This window comes from Phalacrocorax aristotelis, chromosome 3 (assembly GCF_949628215.1).
Source record: "Phalacrocorax aristotelis chromosome 3, bGulAri2.1, whole genome shotgun sequence".
Lineage (NCBI taxonomy): Eukaryota > Metazoa > Chordata > Aves > Suliformes > Phalacrocoracidae > Phalacrocorax > Phalacrocorax aristotelis.
This window is the reverse complement of record NC_134278.1, coordinates 63,077,201-63,088,436: the sequence shown is the minus strand read 5'-3', so window position 1 is coordinate 63,088,436 and position 11,236 is coordinate 63,077,201. Positions and strand designations below refer to the sequence as shown.

The 11,236-nt window shown below is 50.3% G+C and overlaps 1 protein-coding gene across 2 annotated transcripts; it reads left to right on the top strand.

Moving 5' to 3' along the window:
- The first annotated feature begins 2,118 nt into the window (after nt 1-2,118).
- On the top strand, nt 2,119-10,726 carry LOC142054744 (serine/threonine-protein kinase Sgk1). 2 transcript variants are annotated; one of them, XM_075087683.1, is made up of 12 exons: nt 2,119-2,509; nt 5,217-5,292; nt 5,733-5,808; nt 6,246-6,350; nt 6,797-6,880; nt 6,983-7,114; nt 7,399-7,511; nt 7,715-7,838; nt 8,177-8,272; nt 8,391-8,546; nt 8,653-8,742; nt 9,492-10,726. In XM_075087683.1, the coding sequence occupies exons 1-12, from the start codon at nt 2,278-2,280 to the stop codon at nt 9,657-9,659; spliced, it is 1,452 nt and encodes a 483-aa protein (XP_074943784.1). In that variant the 5' UTR covers nt 2,119-2,277; the 3' UTR covers nt 9,660-10,726. The 2 variants fall into 2 exon arrangements, with proteins under 2 accessions (XP_074943784.1, XP_074943785.1); XM_075087684.1 differs by lacking the exon at nt 2,119-2,509 and adding an exon at nt 4,802-5,110.
- The last annotated feature ends 510 nt before the right edge of the window (nt 10,727-11,236 follow it).

Genomic DNA, 11,236 nt, shown 5'->3' with positions numbered 1-11,236 from the left:
AACTGAAGTTCAGAAGCTATCTGAGAATCTAATTCCTGAAGGATGGAGGCACAGAATTACAGTCATAAATCTTCCTCCACAGCAGACAGTGAGGACCAGGACAGAATCAGAGGAAGATAGCTCACAAATTCCAGTTACCTTGTGGGCTGCTGAAGCCTTTGACCTTCCTGAAGGGCAAGAGGGAAAAGTTTCCGTGTGCCTCGTAAACACTGTCAGGCAGGACTGACGTCTGTCTGTCCACCGCAGATGAGGAAACCCTCCAAACAGCGAGACTTCTTCAGGGAGACAAATTTCCACAGTCCAGCTACTGCTGAAGTTGCTTTGAACTGCATTGGTCAACACAGGCCCACGCTAGCGATGTGTGTGTGTGTGCGTTCATTCTTTAAGATGAATTGAATCACATCCGTCCTGACTTTATGTCGGGCATGTCCCAAACTCTGCGTCAGCTGGACCCTGGGGTTACCCATAGCTATGAGCCAGCACATCGTGCCCGCTCTGCCCTTATGCCTTGGTCGGCCACGGTTCCAGCAGAGCCTGTACCTTTCTGCATCTCTCACGGCCCAGCAGTGGGGCCCTGGTTTGGATGCTGGCATGGTGAAGAGCTTGATGAGCATCTGTTTACCTAGTGCTACTTTTACATGGAATACAGTTATTTGGCAGAGTCAAATGCTTTACATTAGGTTACAAATCAAATCACTTCTCTTTCTTCTTGCCAGAAGGCAAGTTCTTGGGGTTTTGTGAGTTGGTTAAACTCTGTGACTGAAAAAACAGCATCATGCCATTCAGAAGTGCAATATAAGACAATCAGAATGAAGGTATGGTCAGCCTGGGTTACCAGTACCAGCTGACAGCGCACTGCTAAGGCAGAGGGCAAGAACAGGCAACTGTTCAGTGATCTGGCCCCAAAACAGCCCTGGCTCCCAGGAATTTGTGGTCCAGGAACATTCCAAGTCAGACACCTTTTCTATTGATTTGTCCAGCCGTTCTCAAATCCATCCACGCTTTTGGTGTGCATACATCCTGAGGCAAGGAGTTCTATAACTTTTAATGTTCTTTGTGCAGGGTCTCGCTTTCCTTTTTATTTTCAATGTCCACCTTCTACTTTATTTTTATTAAATTTGCTTGGAAAAATTATTCATTTAGAAGTTTAGGACAATTTGTCAAAATTGTAGCCTGAGGGAGAAAAGTAACACGAGTGTGAAACATCACTGTAATTTTTTGATGCTTCTCTTATATTTCCCTTTTAGGTATACAATCCCAAAACACTGACTATACAAATTATCGATGCAAACCCTTCCAATTTATTGAGATTTTCACAATGTCTGATGCTTTTCTACAAGACTCGGCTCTCCAGCAAGGGGAGCTTTGGGTACCTCTTCCTCGCTTGCGTTCTCTCGCCCGTTTCAGGCGTGAAGGCGTTTGCTGCTATCGCCGTAGAGGAAATTTTTGAAACGCAACCTTAGGACACTCTGGCTTTTAAGCCAAACCGCGGGCTGCTGGGAAGCCAGTTTATAACTCTGAAACGCCGCGTGAATTACAAATAATGATAATTCATCCCTCGGGAGGAATTCCTCCCCTCCACATGAAAAACGCCCGTGCTGCGGAGCGCCCGCCGACCGGCCGGCGGTCGAGCGGGCCCCCCCGGCGCGGGGAGGGGGCGAGGGCCCTGCCGGCTGCGGGAGCCGGCAGGTGGGTGCCGGACGGACGCAGGGAGGCAGGGACGGACGGAGGGACAGCGGCTTCCCGCGGCGGGGCGCGGCCGGGTGTGCGCGGCGCCGCGGCGGGCGGCGGCGGGGCGCGGAGCGGGGCGGGCGGGGGGCGCCGCCGGGGCGCTGCCGGCGGAAGGTGCTGGGTGCCGGCGCGGAGCGGGGCGCCGGTCCCGCCCCGGCGCTATCCGGCCGGCGGGGAAGCCCGGCCGGCAGCCGCAGCCCTCCGCCCCCCGCGGGCAGCCGCAGCCCCCGCCCCGCCTCTGCCCGTCCTGGCGCGAAGCCTTTGGTTTTTTTTTTTGGGGGGGGGGGGGGGGCGCAGGATCCGCGCTGTGGGTGCGCGGCCGCCGTGGCGGGGCCGGGGGGGGAAGCGTGGGCAGCGCCTCCTTCCGTGGGGCAGGGTTAGCCCGGCGCTGCCGGCAGGTCAATTAGGGCCGGAGTTGCACACACCCCCCCCGCCCCCCCGTGCGTGTGTGTGCGTGTGCGCCCTGATTACAGTAATTTTGAGGGCGATGTTGCAACGGGGCAGAGTGTGCGGGGCGGCCCGTGCTGAACTTTATAACGCTCCTGCATGTCAGCCAGCCTCGATATTGCGTCCCTAAACGGGTCAGGAGGAGCGGCGGCCGGCCTCGCCGCCCTCGCCGCCTCCCTCCTGCCTCCCGGCCGCCCGGCCAGGAAGGGGAGTTATTTGGGATTACGGCGGCGGCCGGGAGCCCAGGCACAGCCGCAGCGCTGCCGCGCCGCCCCCGGGGTCTCGGCAGGGAGCGAGATGAGGGGCAAAGAGGAGAAGTCGTCGCTGAAAGGTGGGTTCACCGCTCTGCCGGCGGGACACCCTGCTCTGGCCGGAAAACTGCTCCCCACGGGGGAGATAAACCCCCGCCAGCAGCGCGGCCACAGCGGAGCGGGGCACCGGGGGTTGCAGGCGGGGTGCGGGGTATAGCCGGGGCAGCGTTTGGCACGGAAGGGGGTCAAGTGACTTGGCAAGAGCGGTGGAGCCCTTGCAAAAAGACCGGTGGGAAGCGGGGACGAGGCGGGCGGTGTAACCGGCTGGAGCGGGGGCAGCGGCGGGGCCGCGCTCGGGCTGCGCCGTGGGCGTTTGCGGGCAGCGTGGGGGGCCGCGGCGGAGCGGGGTGGGGGGGGGACGGAGGTGGGTTGCAGCCCGCGGCAGGTTGTGCAGGAGAGCGGGGGAGGCTGCGCCGGAGCCTGCCCGGGGGCTGGGGGCCGCTTGCCATTGCGCCGGGGAGGCTGCGGGCGCCACGTCGTTGGGCCGGGAGGGAGATGCCAGGGGAGCAGCGAGCGGGGACGGGAGCTCCGGTTACCCTCAAAACCGTGGTGCTCGAGTAGTTTTTAACGGTAGCAATCTGAAAGCAGTCTAGAAGGGGCAGAGGAAGCTGGCTGCTCCTATTCCAATCTATCAAGTTTTGGCGTTTTTGGGTTGTTTGGTGTTTAGTGTTTCGGGTTTTTTTTCCTTTTTTGTCTCCGGTTCCATTAGTGAGAGTGACAGTTGTTGCAACAGAGCGAGGAAGGCAACAAGTGGGAGAAGCCAGAGCCCCGCCAGCCGCAGCCAGCTTTTCATTGCTTCTCCCATCGCCCCTTCTTTCCCTGGCGCCGGCTTCCTTGCGCTCCCCCGCATCGGGACCGGCCCGGGCAGGGCCCCCCCTCCGCCCCGGGAGGGCGACCGGCGGCTCGCTGCGGCGACCAGCGGAGCCAGCAAACATCCCTTTTTGCTCCCTCGCTGTCAAGCCTTTGCAGCGCTTTTTAGGACCTGTCCCCACCTCGCAAGGGTTACCTCTCTACTCCAAGTCATCTGTCTTGCTGCTCGGGGTGAGCTGCAGCCTGTGACGGCTGCTGTGCTGGGGTGCTTGCCATCACCTTCCCCCCCAGCCACCCCCCCCGAGGCAGACGGTTGCAGGCAGCTGCCAAGGGATGCCGCCCAGCGGCCGGCTGGGCTTGCGGGGGGAGGCAGCAGCAGCGGGTGGAGAGATTAAAAAGAAAAAAAAAAAAAGAGAAAAAAAGGGCTCCAGGCGGGGGGAGGACGGGGGCAAGTTGCTGCTGGAGCCGCTGGCCGCAGCCCAGCGCCCTTCGCTCAAACAGCAAGGCGAAATGCGCGCATGAATAACGTCCCGTCGGGTGGAAAGTTCCACCCGCGTGTAGCGCGCAGGAGCCCAGCACCCCCCGGCCGCGCCTGCCCGCTGCGAGGGCTGCGAGCGGGGGTGCGCCCGAGGGGAGGATTCGGGGGAGGCCGGGATACCCTTCGCCGTCCCTGCCTGCACCCCCGCGACACCCCACCTCCCCGGGCGGGGGTCTCCGGCAGCATCGTTTCACCTTGCGCGCCGTGCATGCAGCGGCGCTCCTGCCGCGCCCCCGGTGCGCCCGCAAGGAAGCGACGGAGCAATGAAGTCCCGGGTACACGGTGTTCCAAATGACCGTGTACAGTGGAAACAAAAACTGCGGAGCGGGGCTCTTTCCTGGGTTTGTTTGGTTTGGTTGTTTTGGGGTTTGTTTTTCTCCCCCCCCCACTTTTGCACTTGTCCAGTCCTCGGTCATCTCTCCGCCTTTTCTAGAAGAGAACTCTGCCCTCTCTTCCAAGTTCAAGGGGCTGAGATTTTTTTCCCCCTTTACTTCCCTTTTTGGCATTAAAAAAAGACCTTTTTTTTTTTTTTTCCTTTTCCCTTTCAGTAATATCCCAGCCGGGATCAGGGCAGTACACAGAAGGGACATTTGTTTGTTTTATTGAAAACCGGGCAGGAAATCTTGTTCTCCTGAGTCACCGCGGCTCCTTCAAGGAAACGTCAGCGTCCCTTATCGCCGCTCACCCGGGGGCGGCGGGGCCCGGGAGCGGACGCGGGCTGCGGGGGGGGGCACTTTAGGAAGAGGTGCTCATCCAGGACAGGGCCAGATTTCAACTTTATATAACCGCAAAAAAATAAAGAAAGGCCGGGAAAAGAAGGGCGGTGGGGAGACGGGGCTAAGGGAGTTTGCTGTGCAAAAGAAAAAATACAAGGGATTGAATCCGTTTGCTCATGGATGCTCTGCACGGTGGGGATGCCGGGGGGGGGAAAGGGGGGCTGCTCCGGAGGGGGGGGTGGGCGCGCAAGGTAGGGCGGTGGCAAAGGCGGCGATGCTCTCCCCCCCCCCCCCCCGAACGTCCTCGGAGGCGGCCGCCTGCGAGGACGTCGGGGGGGCCGAGCATCGCCGCCCCGCCCCGGTCCCGCCCAGCACCGTCGCCACTTAAGAGCCGCCGGGTGCCTCGCCGAGGCAGTGCGGTGCTCAGAGTCGGTGGCGTCGTACGGTTCTTATTTATCTCCCCCGCCCTCGCTCCGAAATGACCGTGAAAGCAGCCGAGGCGTCTGGTCCTACCTTGACTTACTCGAAGATGAGGGGGATGGTGGCCATCCTCATCGGTGAGCGGTGGGGCCTTCTCCGACGATGCTCGGGAAGCTGTGATTTTTTTCTTGCAGGATGGCTTAACGATTTTCTTTCTTCTTTCCCTGTCCTTTTGCTTTATAGCTTTCATGAAGCAGAGAAGAATGGGGCTAAACGACTTCATTCAGAAGATAGCCACCAATTCCTATGCATGCAAGCAGTAAGTATCAGAATTTTTGGCCGAATTTTAGTCGCAAGTGTCACTATGAATTGCGAGATCTAGTTTAAAAAAAATGTTTGTTTACTGTAATACCTCTGGCATGACTGTTACGGAAGAGTTAATTGATCTTCTTGAGGTATTACTCACTTGGCAACAGATCTTCGTGAGCTGGGTTTGGGAGAAATCAGCTGGATGGAATTTCTAGAGCCCTGTCCCTATTTTGAACTGTACTTGCAGTATAAATACATTTCTTTGTATGACGGATTTTACCTTCAGTAGATTAATTTTACTCCTTAAGTGAAATAGATTTGTTTCAGTTACCTCCGGTAATAGTCCAAACCAGAACTCAGTCTTTCACGGTACGCGCCTGCCCTCTGGTGGAAAGATCTGCCTGCTGCTTCTGGTAACGCTTCTAATCATGCATGCTCTTTTCCTTGCAGCCCTGAAGTTCAGTCTATCTTGAAAATCTCCCAGCCTCAAGAGCCTGAACTTATGAATGCTAATCCTTCTCCTCCGGTAAGTATATCTTACTCAGTGAAGCATTTTTAGAACATCGAATCAGCCCGTAATAGAAGTGTAGCAAAATGAGCATCACGAGTGCTAATTTAGTTCAGCTCATAGCACACTGATGTCATTGGGCAAGAGTTATCAGGACTGAAACTTTTTCCCAACATGGAGAAAAAAAATTAAAAAAGAAGCTTTATTGGTCATTACTTCATTATGAATATGGCTAAGACCTCAACAAGAACTTTTAAACTGTTATACTTTCCATAGGCAGCACCTAATAGTTTAAGGTATCTGGCAGAGGTCAAGATTAAATTTTTAGTGGTAAGAAGAGTGCTAATCTTCACTTTCAAGGTCACTTTATTTATATTTTTAAAAAAGAGACATTGTTGAGACTCTCACTACAAGCTGTTTCAATAAATGCGGTTTCTGTCTGTTTATTTTTCTAGCCCAGTCCTTCGCAGCAGATCAATCTTGGTCCATCGTCCAACCCACACGCCAAACCATCAGACTTTCATTTCTTAAAAGTGATTGGAAAAGGCAGTTTTGGGAAGGTAAATCTAACTTCTTTTCGCTGTAATTTATTTACTCTTCAGCTCTTCTCTGTAATGCCTGAGGGTTGGGTTTGTCTGGCTTTGGTAAATGGTGGTCATTTAAACCAGACCTGAGCATGCCCTGCTGCCCAGCACCTGCCTCCCTGCTAGCTGCGGGGAGGGGGAGCAGGGTGCTCTGTCATAAGAGTCATAAAAGAGCAAGGGCATGAGGAGGCAGTGGTGCTGGGAAGAATGTATTTATCTTTTGGAGGGGAAGGGAACTACTAGATGTAAAAACTTTGGGCTAGGTTTATCTACCAGAGTGGTAATAGTGTTAAGGGCTTGCACACTGAACCAGAGGGACAAAGCAGTGCTCAGCAGTTACCATAAAGGCTTGTTTCCAGCTGTGTTTACAAGTTGTTCTGTATTTCAGTAGTGCTCAGTTCTGGGATTTTATCCTCTTTCAGGTTCTTCTTGCACGGCATAAGGCCGAAGAGCAGTTCTATGCTGTTAAAGTTCTGCAGAAGAAAGCAATCCTGAAGAAGAAGGAGGTAAGCTGCTTCTTCATGATGCCGTTGCGATGTCCATCACATAGATTTTTACTGGCATCACTAAGCAATGTACTAACCATTGATGGTTTCTTATGTTTTCAGGAGAAGCACATTATGTCAGAGCGCAATGTCCTGCTGAAAAATGTGAAACACCCCTTCCTGGTCGGGCTTCACTTTTCCTTCCAAACTGCAGACAAATTGTATTTTGTCCTAGACTACATCAATGGTGGAGAGGTAAGCAGTAAGAAAATGAAATAGTATTTCCTATCATGTGCATGGTGGTAGAGTAGACTTTTTCACCCTTCCTTTTAAATAAAAAAGAGTTGCAAGGGGAAAAGTCAGGGGGGGAAAGTTACTAGATGGACTGTTTCCAGCCTGCCAAGTTTTGAACTGCCAAAGGATCTTTAGGCCATTTCCTGCTATTGTTCTCCCTCTCTATATATGTTGAGTGTAATTAAGTGCATTGTTAACAGTCTTTGGCGCCACTTACACAACTTTGTTCTCTCTGTCTCCTGTAGTTGTTCTACCATCTCCAGAGGGAGCGTTGCTTCCTGGAGCCGAGAGCCCGATTTTATGCTGCTGAAATTGCCAGTGCACTGGGCTACCTGCACTCCCTGAACATTGTTTATCGGTAAGCAGCCTTGTTCAGTGTGTTGAACTAAAAGAACTGTATGCTTTGTTGAATAAGCATTGAAAAGTTGATCTCAATTGAGCTCAGAATTGCTTTTCTTATTTTTTCATGACTTAGTGTAAGTTCTGTAAACAGTTGCACCTAAAATATTCTCACTGTAACTCCTCTAAAGAACGCTTGTCTTCTTTCATCTCTTCCTACAGCGACTTGAAGCCAGAGAATATCCTGCTTGATTCACAGGGGCACATTGTCTTGACTGACTTTGGACTCTGCAAGGAAAACATTGAGCACAATGGCACGACCTCCACCTTCTGTGGCACACCAGAGGTATGACCAGCTCTCAGCCCTCTACTTGCAGAGCAGCAGCAACTGCTGTCCTCATCAGTGAAAACTGGCAACTTCCATGTATATTTACAGCTGGATAGTCAAGTAGTGGGTATTACGGGTCTTGTAATGTCAGGGTGCCAGTAGACAGGACATGTAGAGCGTCTTGAGCAGGAGAGAACAGCTCTCAAGATGTATTCTTGTTTATAAAGAGCTTGTAGCTTTCCGGTAGCTTAGCTATTGCTGGGATTCAGTAAGCTGCTTTCATTCAAGAATGGGGAGGCTTTCCTAATGACAAAGATCCCTTTGGCTAACGCTGCTGTGTTCCTTCTCTTACACAGTATCTTGCTCCTGAAGTTCTTCATAAGCAGCCCTATGACCGGACTGTGGACTGGTGGTGCCTTGGAGCTGTCCTGTATGAGATGCTTTATGGCCTGGTAAGCAACAAATGCTTTGTGACAGATCAAACTAGCTTACTCATCCTTTCCCTGCAAGAAACCCCGTGCCCGCCTGTCAGCCTCGTTAACCTGGTTCTCTCTTCTCATGTTCCCGCAGCCACCCTTCTACAGCAGGAACACGGCAGAAATGTACGACAACATCTTGAACAAACCCTTGCAGCTGAAGCCAAATATTACCAACTCGGCTAGACATCTCCTGGAAGGCCTTTTGCAGAAGGATAGGACAAAGAGGCTTGGTGCCAAGGAGGACTTTGTAAGTGCAAACTGGCCAGTACCTGTAGGCAGCACAGGAGGATGACTAGGCTGTACTGTTTTCATTAGCTTGGGTCTGAATTAATCTATTTTTCTCTCTGTAACAGATGGAGATTAAGAATCACATCTTCTTCTCCCCAATTAACTGGGATGATCTCATTAATAAGAAGATTACACCCCCTTTTAACCCAAATGTGGTATGTATCTCTTCTAATTATAGAATGTATGGAGAGTCTCTCTTCCCCTCTTGTCTTTGTTGGGGTGTCTGGGAGCTGGAGAAACTGGCCAGATGGCTGTGTTTGGGGAACACAGCTTTTACTTCCCTTGTGGCTGTCCAGGCAAGGTTAAAAATAAGCACTAGCTGGCTTTTTGCTGATGGACAGTCTAAATTTAGCTGGGGTTTTTGGCTTCTCACAAACGCTTCATTTGCATGACTCTTTTGAAACAATCCCCAGCATCCCCCTTTTACCAAAGGGCAAGGTAAGGTGTAGAAAGCAAGTAGCTTCCCAAGGGCAGAGTTATATTTGGCTTGTCAGATACTAACATCTGAAGAGAGAGATGTGATTGTATGTCTCTTTCACTTTCTGAGCATTTTATAAATTAAATTTAGTAACTGGCGACACTGCCTCAGAGATCGAAGTCCTCCCCTGCAAACTGCTGCATGACAGAGTGCTGTGTTTGCATTTGGCTTTTGTTCCATGGACTTAGTTGGAGGGTAGCGTATTAAATTGAATCATCTTGGTTTTCGTGAGACAATACGCAGCAGGATACACAAAAAAAAAAGAAAGGTCAAACTAAAACCGGCAAAGGCTGTTAAACAGTGGGCCTGAGATGATAACACTGAGTCTCCACACAAGGGTGCTTGACCCCATTTTGAATTGAACTGTGCACTCACAAAACATCTTGGTCTAAATGTTGCGTCTTTCCTTTTCTGCCCTTTCCACAGAGTGGCCCCAGTGACCTGCGACACTTCGATCCGGAGTTTACAGATGAGCCAGTCCCCAGCTCCATCGGCCAGTCCCCGGACAGCATCCTCATCACAGCCAGTGTCAAAGAAGCTGCTGAGGCTTTTTTGGGCTTCTCGTATGCCCCACCCGTGGACTCTTTCTTGTGAACATTTTTCTTTCTTTCTTTTTTAATAATAATAACTATTATTTTTATTTTTGTTTGGCCTTCTGGTGGAACTGCCAGTTGACCAGTCATCTTGAAAGAGAATTTGCACATTTCCACCATGGCAGCTTTGCAGCCTTAATTTCAACTACACTGTTTGCTGGAAGCTTTTTTGAAGAGCACATCATGCTCTAAATGAGCTTTAGAGGCTTTTCATTTTCATTGGTTCTTCCCCCAAAGTGGTGCTGTCTCCTTGGGAAAGAAAAACAAGAGTGACTGCTGCCATAGACTGCTACAGCAGATCGTAGGAGTAAGAACAAGATATTTTGAAATTGTGCTTTGAAAAGCCTTGCCTGAAGATCTGTCTGAACGTGATAAGGATTTTATGAAATGTGCCTTTTTCTGATGAGATCTTGTGAGCTCCAAAGCTTTCCCTGTTGCAGAGTGTGTTTCTCAGTTCATTTATGTGGGTTTACTATGTGAACAAATGGTATGCGTGTGGTCTGCGTACTACAGATGGACTTAGTTTAAAGCATCAATGTGACACTTGCAGGATACCACAATGTGGGGCATTGTTTGTTTCTTCCATATTTGGAAGATAAATTAAGTGTAATTTTGAAATTTCTTTTGTAAATCTATACAGTCAACTAAAATTATTGAAATGGGCTCACAATTACTTGTATCCAAATGCTTGAAGAAAGCATTGCTGCTATGAAAAGAGATTTCTATTTTTAGAAAGGGTTTTTATGGACCAAAATGCCCCAGCTGCAGTCGGTCAAAGCTGTTGGTTTCTTCTTTTTTCTTTTTTTCCCTTTTTTTTCCTTTTTTTTAGTTTAAAAGATGTCATCTGTAAAATGGGCATTATTTATGGTTTTGGGGGTTTTTCATTCCTGATTGTATGTACTGTAAAAAAAATCTGTACATTCAGTTGTAACTCTAGATGTATATTTAAACTTACAGACTTACTTGTAATGTATACCATCATTGTAATGTAATATAATTAACATGGTTATATGTATGATATTTTTTTGTGACCAAACCCATTGGTTTGCAGTAAAATCCTGAAAAATACTTCTATAAACGCTGTCATTTTTTATTTTAAAACAAAGGTTTTCTCCCTGAAAAATTTTAGCCAGCTTTGAAAAAAAAATTAACAAATCTGAGCTGCCAGTCAGCTAAGATACCTGGGTAATTTTGGTTACGTGTGTGATGTTATTCCATCAAACTGCACCCATACAAGTCTTGGATACACCCTGGCAAAATGCTTGGTCTTCCAAATGTGGGTGTTCAAGTGGGTGTGAATCAATGTGGGTACAAAGGTTAACACTTCCTCAAAGTGAGTTTCTCTACTGATAGCAAAGCGAAGGTGCTGCTCTCTGGTGTGGACAAAGCATACATACACTTGAAGGATTATGTCCCTGGGTCAGCTGTCTAAGAAAGACTTGAGCTGTTTTAGCACTGTGCTGCAGATGAATGCTAAAAGCAGGTTGGTGCAAGGCTGATGGGAACTCCCAAGCTGGGAGTCCGTCTTGGAGCACCAAACATTGCTGCTGTAGTGTGGGGCACTGTAATGCATCTGGA